Raw genomic sequence first — 18,481 nt, forward strand, 5'->3', positions numbered from 1 at the left:
CATGTATTATACAAAGAAAATTCAACTGCAAAAAATATTATTATTAGTTTATATGCACTAAAAACAACGTGTGATTATAAACAACTATTAACATTGGATGAATGACAGACACAGGATAAAAATTACTACCGAAACAGTAGTAGAAACTAGTTATGAAGCAAGCGAACAACAGAAGATGTTGTATTTGAGAGAAACAGCTTACCTTATAGGCTTGTATATACTGATGTTTATTAGCTGTTTTCTTTTCGGATAAAGTTAATCTCAAGAGAGAGATAAAGCGTCTTTCTAGGGCTTTCCTCGTCTATGTTTTATAGGATGGTGCTTTTTGGGGGGTATTTCATAGCATATCTGTTAAAACTTTATGTAGTCATGTTTGGTGGGTATTTCGTCTTATAGAAAATATTGGGTCATCAGGAGAGAATACGCACCATTTCGGGGCCTTCCTCTCTACGGCTTGTTTGCGTATCGGCCCCCTCTCACTGATGTGAGGCCCAATTATCTGTTCAATACAGTTAAAAGAAAAGACGTTTGATAATTAAACGGCTCTTGTTACGAGCAACGGCTTTGTGCATGTCGTTCAATGTTCAAAGGCTACGTCTGACATATTTGTTGGGATGTGCACATATCGAAGAAGATAATGATAATATTAGTAACAATAATAAACAATAATAATAACAACAACCGCAATAATAAAAGTACTATATATATATGTATATATATACGTATATAACTAAAGGTATATATATATATATATATATATATATATATATATATATATATACATATATACGTAACATTAATAATAATAATTATATATATATATATATATATATATATATATATATATATATATATATATATATATATATACATGTACACATAAAAAATAAATCTACTCACATTAGACCCTGCGGACATATCATTCGGTATTCCTTTTCGCCTAGATTGTAACGTTAGCTCTCTCTCTCTCTCTCTCTCTCTCTCTCTCTCTCTCTCTCTCTCTCTCTCTCTCTCTCTCTCTCTCTCTCTCTCTCTCTTGTTTCACGTGTTAATGTTGTTTTTACTCGGCTGTTATAATATTATTGAATTATTTTATTCAAGTATTACTGAAACAATAATACTTGAATAAAACAATGTTATTACTTATCTGTTAACGTGTAATATCAGAACTATGCATGACAAAGACGACAGCAACAGGCCAGAGCGCCGCTCTTCCCTGATTGCACTTGAACTGTCCAGACTGGATATAGATATCGCTGCTGCCCTTAGCGAGGTTCGCTTTTCGGGGGAAGGCAGCCTTCAGAAACACGGCGCTGGATACACACTCTTCTGGTCAGGGAGGCCTGCAACAGAGGGGAATCACTCAGGCGTTGGCTTCATGATCAAAACATTCATCGCTTCCACACTAGAAAGCCTGCGAACTGGTCATTCTGACCGCATTATGTCCTTGCACCTCCCACTAAAGAACAAGGAATATGCCACGATTCTCAGTGTGTATGCCCCAACTCTTCAAGCTAAATCTGAAGAAAAGGACATATTCTACTCAGAGCTCCGCCATGTCCTGCGGCGCACTCCTCCAGCGGACAAGATGCTTATCCTTGGCGACTTCAACGCCAGAGTGAGCCAAGACGCAGATGCATGGAGGGGTGTGTTTGGCAGGCATGGCGTCGGAAACTGCAACGACAATGGGCGCTTACTGCTGGAGATTTGCATGGAGCTGCAACTTGCCATTACCAACACTATCTCCCAGCAAAAGGACAAGTTAAAGACAACCTGGATGCATCCTCGGTCCAGGCATTGGCACCTCATAGACTATATTCTAGTTCACCAAAGAGATCTCAGAGACGTCTTACATACCCGAGTGATGCCCAGCGCATAATGCCATACTGATCACCGCCTAGTGCGTTGCAGAATCCGAATACGCCCTAAACCGATAACAAGGAAGGGAGGACTACCCAGAAAAAAGTACAACCATAGCAGGCTACAATCAGACGAGGTAAAAGCCGTCTTCCAAGCAAGCTTGCAAAATAAATTTGAAAACGACAGTAGCCAAATAGACCCCTCACCTGAACTACTCTGGGATCAACTGAAAACAGCCATCTTGCAGTCATCTGAAGAGGTCCTTGGATTCTCTACCAAAAAGAACCGGGACTGGTTTGATGAGAACAACATTGAAATAAATAACCTATTAGCGGAAAAGAGAGCGGCCCATCGGGCCCAGCTGGCTCGACCATCCTGTCCATTGAGGAGAGCAGCCTTCTGTCATAGCTGCAGCATCCTCCAGCAAAAGCTCAGAGGTATACAAAACGAGTCGTGGTCCAACCTCGCAATAAAAACTCAACAGTGCGTAGACACTGGTGACTATAAGGGCTTCTATGAAGCCCTCAAGTCAGTGTATGGCCCCGCACACCGTGTCCAGAGTCCTCTGCGCAGTGCAGACGGGCAGGTACTCCTCACGGACGTAACATCCATCCTGAGTCGTTGGTCAGAGTATTTTCAGACCCTGTTCGGAGTCGACCGTACCATTCGTGACTCAGCAATACTCCGTATTCCTCAGTTGCCAACTAAAATGGGATTGGATGAGCCTTCTTCCATGAAGGAACTCACTGAGGCCATTAGACATTTGAGGTGCGGCAAGGCCCCAGGAATTGATGGGATCCCTCCAGAGATCTGGAAATATGGAGGTCCCGAACTGCACTTCAAGCTCCATGAACTCCTTGCCTGTTGTTGGGAGAAAGAAAAACTCCCACGGGACCTCCACGACTCGGTCATCATTGCCTTATACAAAAACAAGGGGGAAAGATCGGCCTGTTCAAACTACCGGGGAATCACCCTGCTCTCTATCGCAGGTAAAATCCTTGCCTGTGTGCATTTGTGCAGACTGATACCTGCTATCGTGGAAGACCATCTTCCAGAAACTCAGTGTGGCTTCAGAGAAAACAGGGACACAACAGACATGGTTTTCGTCCTCAGGCAACTTCAAGAGAAATGTCGAGAGCAGAACAGGGGACTTTACATTACGTTTGTGGACTTGACCAAGGCATTCGATACAGTGAGCAGAGGAGGGCTTTGGCTGATTATGGGCGCCTCGGCTGCCCCCCAAAAATCCTCCACATGATTATTCAGCTGCATGAGAATCAGAGAGGCCAAATCAGAGTGAACAACAACCTATCAGAACCCTTCCTCATCAACAACGGCGTGAAACAGGGGTGCGTCTTAGCACCGACTCTGTTCAGCATCTTCTTTAGCATGATGCTTAAACATGCAATCGAAGACCTTGACGACAATGACAATGCGATCTATATCCGATATCGCCTTGACGGCAGCTTGTTCAACCTCAGAAGGCTGCAAGCCCACACAAAGACTTTCGAGCATATGATTCGAGACCTTCTCTTTGCCAATGATGCAGCCCTTGTTGCCCATACCGAAAGAGCCACGAAGCATCTCACATCCTGCTTCGCAAAGGCTGCCCAGCTCTTTGGACTCGAGGTCAGCATGAAAAAGACAGAGGTCCTCCACCAGCCCGCTCCTCTGGAAGAGTACAACCCTCCCCCCATCACCATAGGTGAAACCGAGCTAAAGACAGTACACCAGTTCACCTAACTGGGATGCACTATCACCTCAGATGCAAAGCTCGACAAGGAAATCGATAACACACTAGCCAAGGCGAACAGTGCTTTTGGCCGACTATACAACAGAGTCTGGCGGAATAAACACCTGGGGAAGGACACAAAAATCTGTGTCTACAGAGCCGTAGTACTGCCAACCCTTCTTTACGGCTCTGAGACATGGGTAACCTAATGCCATCACATGCGACTCCTCGAGCGTTTCCATCAGCGCTGTCTCCGCACCATCCTCAATGTACTCTGGTATGAATACGTCACCAATGTTGAGGTCATCCAGCGGGCGAGGACCACCAGCATCGAGGCTATGCTGCTAAAGTCACAACTGCGCTGGGCGGGGTACGTCTCCAGAATGGAAGATCACCGACTGCCCATGATAACTCCTTACGGCAAACTATCCACCGGCTCGCGTGATAGAGGAGCTCCGAAGAAACGTTACAAGGACTCTCTGAAGATGTCACTTGAAACCTGCCACATTGACCAACGCCAATGGTCTACTCTTGCCGCAGACCGTGTCACCTGGCGATGCACAGTCCACCAGGCCGTCACCTCCTTTGAATTCTCTCGCATAGAGATCCTGCGCGAAAGGCTCTACAAGAGGAAGATTCGGGAAGTCTCAGCAACTGCACCTGATGGAACTTTTGAATGCAGCCGCTGTGGCCGAGCCTGCTTGTCTCGCATTTGGCTCATCAGCCACAAACGTGCAGTTGACGTGGACAACCACCTTCAAAGAATCTTCGTTGGCCAAGTAAAGCCATTGAAATGATATCAAAGAAATAAGTTCATGGTGACAATAATCAACTATAATTTTCATAGTCATAAAATGGTCAAATCTTCATCTAATACAAATAAAACGTGTGGTTTAATCTTATCTTACTACAAAATAATTAAGTTTTATCCAATAAGGTTACATATACAATGAAAATACGGTTGAAAAACTTTATTATTGGTTTATATGCACACTTAATAGATTACCATACTTAAAAAACGATTATTTGTCAATAACTTTTGAGATTGGATGAATAATCGAATAAATTTATACATGAATATAATAATTTTATTACTTATCTGTTAGTCAATTGGCAATCGATGAAAACTGAACTCAGAAATAAAAATCAAATTCATGAAACACTTTAAACGTTTAATAAGGTTGACACTGTAGACATACAAATATTGTAGAAGAAATAGCGATGTAGAAAAATGTTTGATAAAATGTGTTTTATATGTTTTACAACAATATTCTAACTCTCAGATTGATATGAACATTATCAGTCGTAAACTCATTATAATTAATTTTACTAATGTCGATATTAAATGAAGTTACTTCATTTGGTTGATTTAATATTTTATGTTCACTTTTTCTGAATTGATTAAGCAAAATTTATGAAAATGTAAAGATTAAAAAAATGGAAAAGTTTCCGGCATATCAAACAATAACTAAAAATATAAAATGACAACCGATTCGATTAGTTAATATCCAAGGTGTAATCGTGTCGATAACTAATATTTTTAACTGTAAAGTCAAAGATACACTACATAATATAGTTTATCTTCTTTTTCTGAATTGATTAAAAAGAATTTATGAAAATATAAAGATAAAAAACAATGGAAAAATTTAATCCATCGCTGAACCCTAATAAGAATGTCTCCGGTAGATCAAACAATAAGTAAAAATATAAAATGGCAACTATCCAATGTGTCATCGTGTCGATGACTAAAATTTTTAACTGTAAAGTCAAAGATACACTACATAATATAGTTTATCTTCCAACAGTTTTGCTACACCTTGGTCTTGCAAAACGTTGGTAGATTTTTCATTAATATAGTTGGTTTTATGACAATAATTATATTACTTACGAAATGAGGACTGGGGTCAAATAAGGAGAAGCGAGAATACCGGAAGTTGTCGATAACGCATCCACAATGCGTTGTCTACTCTCCATGACTTATGACAATAATTATATTACTTGCTTGCAAGTTTACTTTATTTTCAAGTCATTCAAATATTTTAAGAGTTAGTGTTTGTAATCCATCTAAATAATACTTTATTTTGAAGTCATTCAAATATATTAAGAGTGTTTGTAATCCATCTAAATAATACTTTATTTTGAAGTCATTCAAATATATTAAGAGTGTTTGTAATCCATCTAAATAATGCTTTATTTTCAAGTCATTCAAATATATTAAGAGTGAGGGTGTGTAATCCATCTAAATAATACTTTATTTTGAAGTCATTCAAATATATTAAGAGTGTTTGTAATCCATCTAAATAATACTTTATATTGAAGTCATTCAAATATATTAAGAGTGTTTGTAATCCATCTAAATAATGCTTTATTTTCAAGTCATTCAAATATATTAAGAGTGAGGGTGTGTAATCCATCTAAATAATACTTTATTTTGAAGTCATTCAAATATATTAAGAGTGTTTGTAATCCATCTAAATAATACTTTATATTGAAGTCATTCAAATATATTAAGAGTGTTTGTAATCCATCTAAATAATGCTTTATTTTGAAGTCATTCAAATATATTAAGAGTGTTTGTAATCCATCTAAATAATGCTTTATTTTGAAGTCATTCAAATATATTAAGATTGAGGGTTTGTAATCCATCTAAATAATACTTTATTTTCAAGTCATTCAAATATATTAAGAGTGAGGGTTTGTAATCCATCTAAATAATACTTTATTTTCAAGTCATTCAAATATATTAAGAGTAAGTGTTTGTAATCCATCTAATAATACTTTATTCTGAAGTCATTCAAATATATTAAGAGTGAGTGTTTGTAATCCATCTAAATAATACTTTATTCTGAAGTCATTCAAATATATTAAGAGTGAGTGTTTGTAATCCATCTAATAATACTTTATTTTCAAGTCATTCAAATATATTAAGAGTGTTTGTAATCCATCTAAATAATACTTTATTTTGAAGTCATTCAAATATATTAAGAGTGAGTGTTTGTAATCCATCTAAATAATACTTTATTTTGAAGTCATATATAGTTTTTTTTTTTAGCTTTATTTCATGGTAATTTTGTTTCTCTCTTCTCCTCGCCCGTTAGCTTGTTAATTTTTTTTTTTTGTATTGTCTCTGTTTAAAGATTTTCTCCATATTTCTCCTTTCTTCTCCACGTGGTCCATATTCGGCGTCCTTTCAGATTTCGGATAGATTATATATATATATATTTAAAAATATTTTGTATTTACTTTCGGTAGTGACGATGACAACGTTGCCTGCCTTCGCCGGTGACGTTCGGGTTTGGTTTGCTCAACTCGAATCTTATTTTGCGGCGAACAACGTGTCAGAGCAGACGAAGCTGCACATTTTATTCAGTGCCTTCCCCGCGTCATTGACTCCTGCGGTCAAGGACTTAATAACGGACACCCCGTTAAACTCCACTTATGATAGCATAAAACGGGAGGTGCTACTACTGACGTCCGTGTCGGCGGAAAAGCGTTTTTAAACGCTGGTCCATGACGAGCACTTAGGTGACCGCAGGCCGACGGAACTACTCCGTAGAATGAGGGAACTGGCAGAGGATGTCCCTCCTGACAGTGCCTTAATTAAGCAGCTCTTTTTCTCAAGGCTGCCGGCGCAGGTAAAGGCCATAGTTGCGCCAATGTTAGAAAAACACACCGTCGATGTAGTAGCAGCATCAGAGGACAGGGTCATGGACTTTCTGAGGGGGCCTACCACCGCGGTGATTCCACAACAGCCTGCTGAGGTACCCGCGGCCACCGCAAATTTAAGACAGGATGCTACATCGGTGGCTATACTAACAGCCATCGAACGTCTCACTAGAGAGGTGAGACAGCTAAATGTGAGCAGGTCACACTCACCCAGACACCACTACAAAAGCCGCTCATCTTCCCCGCACCACCGTCGCCGTGCAAACATGCCGGGACTATGTTTTTATCATAGTCGCTATGGCGCTGAAGCACGGAACTGTAAAATGCCCTGCACTTTTAACAACCAGGGAAACTAAATTGTGGAAAGACGAGCACGGCAAACTTTCCACAAAATGCAAATAACCGTGCCTATTTCGTCACTGACGTAAAATCTCAAGCACGTTGCTTGGTAGACACTGGCGCTGCTTGTAGCATATGGCCACTTAGGCTACTTAAAGAAAGGCCACCAGTGTTATTGATAACACTGCAAGCGGTGAACCATTCGCCTATCCCCACGTACGGTCAAATTTCACGTTCTCTGGACTTGAATTTACGGAGAGACTTTACGTGGGTTTTCACCGTAGCAGATCTACCGTACCCCATACTGGGCGCGGATTTCTTGCATGATTTTAATTTAATGGTCGACATGCGCAGACGCCGGCTGATAGACGCTAGCACAGAACTTTCCGTCCCTGGCTCGTTATCTAATGCCCCATCTATCAGCCCGGTATTTTTCATTGCCGTTGCGAATGACCCATTATTTTATTTTATTAGGGAAATTCCCTAAAATATTAAGAGTGAGTGTTTGTAATCCATCTAAATAATACTTTATTTTGAAGTCATTCAAAAATATTAAGAGTGAGTGTTTGTAATCCATCTAAATAATACTTTATTTTCAAGTCATTCAAATATATTAAGAGTGAGTGTTTGTAATCCATCTAAATAATACTTTATTTTGAAGTCATTCAAATATATTAAGAGTGAGTGTTTGTACTCCATCTAAATAATACTTTATTTTCAAGTCATTCAAATATATTAAGAGTGAGTGTTTGTAATCCATCTAAATAATACTTTATTTTCAAGTCATTCAAATATATTAAGAGTGAGTGTTTGTAATCAATCTAAATAATACTTTATTTTGAAGTCATTCAAATATATTAAGAGTGAGTGTTTGTAATCAATCTAAATAATACTTTATTTTCAAGTCATTCAAATATATTAAGAGTGAGTGTTTGTAATCCATCTAAATAATACTTTATTTTCAAGTCATTCAAATATATTAAGAGTAAGTGTTTGTAATCCATCTAAATAATACTTTATTTTCAAGTCATTCAAATATATTAAGAGTTAGTGTTTGTAATCCATCTAAATAATACTTTATTTTCAAGTCATTCAAATATATTAAGAGTGAGTGTTTGTAATCCATCTAAATAATACTTTATTTTCAAGTCATTCAAATATATTAAGAGTTAGTGTTTGTAATCCATCTAAATAATACTTTATTTTGAAGTCATTCAAATATATTAAGAGTGAGTGTTTGTACTCCATCTAAATAATACTTTATTTTCAAGTCATTCAAATATATTAAGAGTGAGTGTTTGTAATCCATCTAAATAATACTTTATTTTCAAGTCATTCAAATATATTAAGAGTGAGTGTTTGTAATCAATCTAAATAATACTTTATTTTGAAGTCATTCAAATATATTAAGAGTGAGTGTTTGTAATCCATCTAAATAATACTTTATTTTCAAGTCATTCAAATATATTAAGAGTGAGTGTTTGTAATCCATCTAAATAATACTTTATTTTCAAGTCATTCAAATATATTAAGAGTGAGTGTTTGTAATCCATCTAAATAATACTTTATTTTCAAGTCATTCAAATATATTAAGAGTTAGTGTTTGTAATCCATCTAAATAATACTTTATTTTCAAGTCATTCAAATATATTAAGAGTGAGTGTTTGTAATCCATCTAAATAATACTTTATTTTGAAGTCATTCAAATATATTAAGAGTGAGTGTTTGTAATCCATCTAAATAATACTTTATTGTGAAGTCATTCAAATATATTAAGAGTGAGTGTTTGTAATCACTCTAAATAATACTTTATTTTCAAGTCATTCAAATATATTAAGAGTGAGTGTTTGTAATCCATCTAAATAATACTTTATTGTGAAGTCATTCAAATATATTAAGAGTGAGTGTTTGTAATCCATCTAAATAATACTTTATTTTCAAGTCATTCAAATATATTAAGAGTGAGTGTTTGTAATCCATCTAAATAATACTTTATTTTCAAGTCATTCAAATATATTAAGAGTGAGTGTTTGTAATCCATCTAAATAATACTTTATTTTCAAGTCATTTAAATATATTAAGAGTGAGTGTTTGTAATCCATCTAAATAATACTTTATTTTCAAGTCATTCAAATATATTAAGAGTGAGTGTTTGTAATCCATCTAAATAATACTTTATTTTCAAGTCATTCAAATATATTAAGAGTGAGTGTTTGTAATCCATCTAAATAATACTTTATTTTCAAGTCATTCAAATATATTAAGAGTGAGTGTTTGTAATCCATCTAAATAATACTTTATTTTCAAGTCATTCAAATATATTAAGATTGAGTGTTTGTAATCCATCTAAATAATACTTTATTTTCAAGTCATTCAAATATATTAAGAGTGAGTGTTTGTAATCCATCTAAATAATACTTTATTTTCAAGTCATTCAAATATATTAAGATTGAGTGTTTGTAATCCATCTAAATAATACTTTATTTTCAAGTCATTCAAATATATTAAGATTGAGTGTTTGTAATCCATCTAAATAATACTTTATTTTCAAGTCATTCAAATATATTAAGATTGAGTGTTTGTAATCCATCTAAATAATACTTTATTTTCAAGTCATTTAAATATATTAAGAGTGAGTGTTTGTAATCCATCTAAATAATACTTTATTTTCAAGTCATTCAAATATATTAAGAGTGAGTGTTTGTAATCCATCTAAATAATACTTTATTTTCAAGTCATTCAAATATATTAAGAGTGAGTGTTTGTAATCCATCTAAATAATACTTTATTTTCAAGTCATTCAAATATATTAAGAGTGAGTGTTTGTAATCCATCTAAATAATACTTTATTTTCAAGTCATTCAAATATATTAAGAGTGAGTGTTTGTAATCCATCTAAATAATACTTTATTTTCAAGTCATTTAAATATATTAAGAGTGAGTGTTTGTAATCCATCTAAATAATACTTTATTTTCAAGTCATTCAAATATATTAAGAGTGAGTGTTTGTAATCCATCTAAATAATACTTTATTTTCAAGTCATTCAAATATATTAAGAGTGAGTGTTTGTAATCCATCTAAATAATACTTTATTTTCAATTCATTCAAATATATTAAGAGTGAGTGTTTGTAATCCATCTAAATAATACTTTATTTTCAAGTCATTCAAATATATTAAGATTGAGTGTTTGTAATCCATCTAAATAATACTTTATTTTACAGTCATTCAAATATATTAAGAGTGAGTGTTTGTAATCCATCTAAATAATACTTTATTTTGAAGTCATTCAAATATATTAAGAGTGAGTGTTTGTAATCAATCTAAATAATACTTTATTTTCAAGTCATTCAAATATATTAAGAGTGAGTGTTTGTAATCCATCTAAATAATACTTTATTTTCAAGTCATTCAAATATATTAAGAGTGAGTGTTTGTAATCCATCTAAATAATACTTTATTTTCAAGTCATTCAAATATATTAAGAGTTAGTGTTTGTAATCCATCTAAATAATACTTTATTTTCAAGTCATTCAAATATATTAAGAGTGAGTGTTTGTAATCCATCTAAATAATACTTTATTTTGAAGTCATTCAAATATATTAAGAGTGAGTGTTTGTAATCCATCTAAATAATACTTTATTGTGAAGTCATTCAAATATATTAAGAGTGAGTGTTTGTAATCACTCTAAATAATACTTTATTTTCAAGTCATTCAAATATATTAAGAGTGAGTGTTTGTAATCCATCTAAATAATACTTTATTGTGAAGTCATTCAAATATATTAAGAGTGAGTGTTTGTAATCCATCTAAATAATACTTTATTTTCAAGTCATTCAAATATATTAAGAGTGAGTGTTTGTAATCCATCTAAATAATACTTTATTTTCAAGTCATTCAAATATATTAAGAGTGAGTGTTTGTAATCCATCTAAATAATACTTTATTTTCAAGTCATTTAAATATATTAAGAGTGAGTGTTTGTAATCCATCTAAATAATACTTTATTTTCAAGTCATTCAAATATATTAAGAGTGAGTGTTTGTAATCCATCTAAATAATACTTTATTTTCAAGTCATTCAAATATATTAAGAGTGAATGTTTGTAATCCATCTAAATAATACTTTATTTTCAAGTCATTCAAATATATTAAGAGTGAGTGTTTGTAATCCATCTAAATAATACTTTATTTTCAAGTCATTCAAATATATTAAGATTGAGTGTTTGTAATCAATCTAAATAATACTTTATTTTCAAGTCATTCAAATATATTAAGAGTGAGTGTTTGTAATCCATCTAAATAATACTTTATTTTCAAGTCATTCAAATATATTAAGATTGAGTGTTTGTAATCCATCTAAATAATACTTTATTTTCAAGTCATTCAAATATATTAAGATTGAGTGTTTGTAATCCATCTAAATAATACTTTATTTTCAAGTCATTCAAATATATTAAGAGTGAGTGTTTGTAATCCATCTAAATAATACTTTATTTTCAAGTCATTCAAATATATTAAGAGTAGGTGTTTGTAATCCATCTAAATAATACTTTATTTTCAAGTCATTCAAATATATTAAGATTGAGTGTTTGTAATCCATCTAAATAATACTTTATTTTGAAGTCATTCAAATATATTAAGAGTGAGTGTTTGTAATCCATCTAAATAATACTTTATTTTGAAGTCATTCAAATATATTAAGAGTGAGTGTTTGTAATCCATCTAAATAATACTTTATTTTCAAGTCATTTAAATATATTAAGAGTGAGTGTTTGTAATCCATCTAAATAATACTTTATTTTCAAGTCATTCAAATATATTAAGAGTGAGTGTTTGTAATCCATCTAAATAATACTTTATTTTCAAGTCATTCAAATATATTAAGAGTGAGTGTTTGTAATCCATCTAAATAATACTTTATTTTCAAGTCATTCAAATATATTAAGAGTGAGTGTTTGTAATCCATCTAAATAATACTTTATTTTCAAGTCATTCAAATATATTAAGATTGAGTGTTTGTAATCCATCTAAATAATACTTTATTTTACAGTCATTCAAATATATTAAGAGTGAGTGTTTGTAATCCATCTAAATAATACTTTATTTTCAAGTCATTCAAATATATTAAGAGTGAGTGTTTGTAATCAATCTAAATAATACTTTATTTTCAAGTCATTCAAATATATTAAGAGTGAGTGTTTGTAATCCATCTAAATAATACTTTATTTTGAAGTCATTAAAATATATTAAGAGTGAGTGTTTGTAATCCATCTAAATAATACTTTATTTTCAAGTCATTCAAATATATTAAGAGTGAGTGTTTGTAATCAATCTAAATAATACTTTATTTTCAAGTCATTCAAATATATTAAGAGTGAGTGTTTGTAATCAATCTAAATAATACTTTATTTTGAAGTCATTCAAATATATTAAGAGTGAGTGTTTGTAATCCATCTAAATAATACTTTATTTTCAAGTCATTCAAATATATTAAGAGTGAGTGTTTGCAATCCATCTAAATAATACTTTATTTTCAAGTCATTCAAATATATTAAGAGTGAGTGTTTGTAATCCATCTAAATAATACTTTATTTTCAAGTCATTCAAATATATTAAGAGTTAGTGTTTGTAATCCATCTAAATAATACTTTATTTTCAAGTCATTAAAATATATTAAGAGTGAGTGTTTGTAATCCATCTAAATAATACTTTATTTTCAAGTCATTCAAATATATTAAGAGTTAGTGTTTGTAATCCATCTAAATAATACTTTATTTTGAAGTCATTCAAATATATTAAGAGTGAGTGTTTGTACTCCATCTAAATAATACTTTATTTTCAAGTCATTCAAATATATTAAGAGTGAGTGTTTGTAATCCATCTAAATAATACTTTATTTTCAAGTCATTCAAATATATTAAGAGTGAGTGTTTGTAATCAATCTAAATAATACTTTATTTTGAAGTCATTCAAATATATTAAGAGTGAGTGTTTGTAATCCATCTAAATAATACTTTATTTTCAAGTCATTCAAATATATTAAGAGTGAGTGTTTGTAATCCATCTAAATAATACTTTATTTTCAAGTCATTCAAATATATTAAGAGTGAGTGTTTGTAATCCATCTAAATAATACTTTATTTTCAAGTCATTCAAATATATTAAGAGTTAGTGTTTGTAATCCATCTAAATAATACTTTATTTTCAAGTCATTCAAATATATTAAGAGTGAGTGTTTGTAATCCATCTAAATAATACTTTATTTTGAAGTCATTCAAATATATTAAGAGTGAGTGTTTGTAATCCATCTAAATAATACTTTATTGTGAAGTCATTCAAATATATTAAGAGTGAGTGTTTGTAATCACTCTAAATAATACTTTATTTTCAAGTCATTCAAATATATTAAGAGTGAGTGTTTGTAATCCATCTAAATAATACTTTATTTTCAAGTCATTCAAATATATTAAGAGTGAGTGTTTGTAATCCATCTAAATAATACTTTATTTTCAAGTCATTCAAATATATTAAGAGTGAGTGTTTGTAATCCATCTAAATAATACTTTATTTTCAAGTCATTCAAATATATTAAGAGTGAGTGTTTGTAATCCATCTAAATAATACTTTATTTTCAAGTCATTTAAATATATTAAGAGTGAGTGTTTGTAATCCATCTAAATAATACTTTATTTTCAAGTAATTCAAATATATTAAGAGTGAGTGTTTGTAATCCATCTAAATAATACTTTATTTTCAAGTCATTCAAATATCTTAAGAGTGAGTGTTTGTAATCCATCTAAATAATACTTTATTTTCAAGTCATTCAAATATATTAAGAGTGAGTGTTTGTAATCCATCTAAATAATACTTTATTTTCAAGTCATTCAAATATATTAAGATTGAGTGTTTGTAATCCATCTAAATAATACTTTATTTTCAAGTCATTCAAATATATTAAGAGTGAGTGTTTGTAATCCATCTAAATAATACTTTATTTTCAAGTCATTCAAATATATTAAGATTGAGTGTTTGTAATCCATCTAAATAATACTTTATTTTCAAGTCATTTAAATATATTAAGATTGAGTGTTTGTAATCCATCTAAATAATACTTTATTTTCAAGTCATTACAAATATATTAAGATTGAGTGTTTGTAATCCATCTAAATAATACTTTATTTTCAAGTCATTTAAATATATTAAGAGTGAGTGTTTGTAATCCATCTAAATAATACTTTATTTTCAAGTCATTCAAATATATTAAGAGTGAGTGTTTGTAATCCATCTAAATAATACTTTATTTTCAAGTCATTCAAATATATTAAGATTGAGTGTTTGTAATCCATCTAAATAATACTTTATTTTCAAGTCATTCAAATATATTAAGAGTGAGTGTTTGTAATCCATCTAAATAATACTTTATTTTCAAGTCATTCAAATATATTAAGAGTGAGTGTTTGTAATCCATCTAAATAATACTTTATTTTCAAGTCATTTAAATATATTAAGAGTGAGTGTTTGTAATCCATCTAAATAATACTTTATTTTCAAGTCATTCAAATATATTAAGAGTGAGTGTTTGTAATCCATCTAAATAATACTTTATTGTGAAGTCATTCAAATATATTAAGAGTGAGTGTTTGTAATCCATCTAAATAATACTTTATTTTCAAGTCATTCAAATATATTAAGAGTGAGTGTTTGTAATCCATCTAAATAATACTTTATTTTCAAGTCATTCAAATATATTAAGAGTGAGTGTTTGTAATCCATCTAAATAATACTTTATTTTCAAGTCATTTAAATATATTAAGAGTGAGTGTTTGTAATCCATCTAAATAATACTTTATTTTCAAGTCATTCAAATATATTAAGAGTGAGTGTTTGTAATCCATCTAAATAATACTTTATTTTCAAGTCATTCAAATATATTAAGAGTGAATGTTTGTAATCCATCTAAATAATACTTTATTTTCAAGTCATTCAAATATATTAAGATTGAGTGTTTGTAATCCATCTAAATAATACTTTATTTTGAAGTCATTCAAATATATTAAGAGTGAGTGTTTGTAATCCATCTAAATAATACTTTATTTTCAAGTCATTTAAATATATTAAGAGTGAGTGTTTGTAATCCATCTAAATAATACTTTATTTTCAAGTCATTCAAATATATTAAGAGTGAGTGTTTGTAATCCATCTAAATAATACTTTATTTTCAAGTCATTCAAATATATTAAGAGTGAGTGTTTGTAATCCATCTAAATAATACTTTATTTTCAAGTCATTCAAATATATTAAGAGTGAGTGTTTGTAATCCATCTAAATAATACTTTATTTTCAAGTCATTCAAATATATTAAGATTGAGTGTTTGTAATCCATCTAAATAATACTTTATTTTACAGTCATTCAAATATATTAAGAGTGAGTGTTTGTAATCCATCTAAATAATACTTTATTTTCAAGTCATTCAAATATATTAAGAGTGAGTGTTTGTAATCAATCTAAATAATACTTTATTTTCAAGTCATTCAAATATATTAAGAGTGAGTGTTTGTAATCCATCTAAATAATACTTTATTTTGAAGTCATTAAAATATATTAAGAGTGAGTGTTTGTAATCCATCTAAATAATACTTTATTTTCAAGTCATTCAAATATATTAAGAGTGAGTGTTTGTAATCAATCTAAATAATACTTTATTTTCAAGTCATTCAAATATATTAAGAGTGAGTGTTTGTAATCAATCTAAATAATACTTTATTTTGAAGTCATTCAAATATATTAAGAGTGAGTGTTTGTAATCCATCTAAATAATACTTTATTTTCAAGTCATTCAAATATATTAAGAGTGAGTGTTTGTAATCCATCTAAATAATACTTTATTTTCAAGTCATTCAAATATATTAAGAGTGAGTGTTTGTAATCCATCTAAATAATACTTTATTTTCAAGTCATTCAAATATATTAAGAGTTAGTGTTTGTAATCCATCTAAATAATACTTTATTTTCAAGTCATTAAAATATATTAAGAGTGAGTGTTTGTAATCCATCTAAATAATACTTTATTTTCAAGTCATTCAAATATATTAAGAGTTAGTGTTTGTAATCCATCTAAATAATACTTTATTTTGAAGTCATTCAAATATATTAAGAGTGAGTGTTTGTACTCCATCTAAATAATACTTTATTTTCAAGTCATTCAAATATATTAAGAGTGAGTGTTTGTAATCCATCTAAATAATACTTTATTTTCAAGTCATTCAAATATATTAAGAGTGAGTGTTTGTAATCAATCTAAATAATACTTTATTTTGAAGTCATTCAAATATATTAAGAGTGAGTGTTTGTAATCCATCTAAATAATACTTTATTTTCAAGTCATTCAAATATATTAAGAGTGAGTGTTTGTAATCCATCTAAATAATACTTTATTTTCAAGTCATTCAAATATATTAAGAGTGAGTGTTTGTAATCCATCTAAATAATACTTTATTTTCAAGTCATTCAAATATATTAAGAGTTAGTGTTTGTAATCCATCTAAATAATACTTTATTTTCAAGTCATTCAAATATATTAAGAGTGAGTGTTTGTAATCCATCTAAATAATACTTTATTTTGAAGTCATTCAAATATATTAAGAGTGAGTGTTTGTAATCCATCTAAATAATACTTTATTGTGAAGTCATTCAAATATATTAAGAGTGAGTGTTTGTAATCACTCTAAATAATACTTTATTTTCAAGTCATTCAAATATATTAAGAGTGAGTGTTTGTAATCCATCTAAATAATACTTTATTGTGAAGTCATTCAAATATATTAAGAGTGAGTGTTTGTAATCCATCTAAATAATACTTTATTTTCAAGTCATTCAAATATATTAAGAGTGAGTGTTTGTAATCCATCTAAATAATACTTTATTTTCAAGTCATTCAAATATATTAAGAGTGAGTGTTTGTAATCCATCTAAATAATACTTTATTTTCAAGTCATTTAAATATATTAAGAGTGAGTGTTTGTAATCCATCTAAATAATACTTTATTTTCAAGTAATTCAAATATATTAAGAGTGAGTGTTTGTAATCCATCTAAATAATACTTTATTTTCAAGTCATTCAAATATCTTAAGAGTGAGTGTTTGTAATCCATCTAAATAATACTTTATTTTCAAGTCATTCAAATATATTAAGAGTGAGTGTTTGTAATCCATCTAAATAATACTTTATTTTCAAGTCATTCAAATATATTAAGATTGAGTGTTTGTAATCCATCTAAATAATACTTTATTTTCAAGTCATTCAAATATATTAAGAGTGAGTGTTTGTAATCCATCTAAATAATACTTTATTTTCAAGTCATTCAAATATATTAAGATTGAGTGTTTGTAATCCATCTAAATAATACTTTATTTTCAAGTCATTTAAATATATTAAGATTGAGTGTTTGTAATCCATCTAAATAATACTTTATTTTCAAGTCATTCAAATATATTAAGATTGAGTGTTTGTAATCCATCTAAATAATACTTTATTTTCAAGTCATTTAAATATATTAAGAGTGAGTGTTTGTAATCCATCTAAATAATACTTTATTTTCAAGTCATTCAAATATATTAAGAGTGAGTGTTTGTAATCCATCTAAATAATACTTTATTTTCAAGTCATTCAAATATATTAAGATTGAGTGTTTGTAATCCATCTAAATAATACTTTATTTTCAAGTCATTAAAATATATTAAGAGTGAGTGTTTGTAATCCATCTAAATAATACTTTATTTTCAAGTCATTCAAATATATTAAGAGTTAGTGTTTGTAATCCATCTAAATAATACTTTATTTTGAAGTCATTCAAATATATTAAGAGTGAGTGTTTGTACTC

General features: G+C 30.0%; 1 protein-coding gene across 1 annotated transcript; it reads left to right on the forward strand.

The window, feature by feature from the left end:
- Positions 1-1,171: 1,171 nt before the first annotated feature.
- Positions 1,172-1,879, forward strand: LOC145248784 (protein CFDP2-like). The gene has a single exon (XM_080110418.1). It carries the CDS (start codon positions 1,172-1,174, stop codon positions 1,877-1,879), a length of 708 nt encoding a protein of 235 aa, XP_079966544.1.
- Positions 1,880-18,481: the final 16,602 nt, after the last annotated feature.

This window comes from Euprymna scolopes, chromosome 27 (assembly GCF_053919585.1).
Source record: "Euprymna scolopes isolate OS-2025 chromosome 27, ASM5391958v1, whole genome shotgun sequence".
In the NCBI taxonomy this organism is placed as follows: domain Eukaryota; kingdom Metazoa; phylum Mollusca; class Cephalopoda; order Sepiida; family Sepiolidae; genus Euprymna; species Euprymna scolopes.

Excerpts from the sequence above, each read along its gene's own strand:
- LOC145248784 (XM_080110418.1), top strand. The coding sequence starts at position 1,172 with ATGCATGACAAAGACGACAGCAACAGGCCAGAGCGCCGCTCTTCCCTG.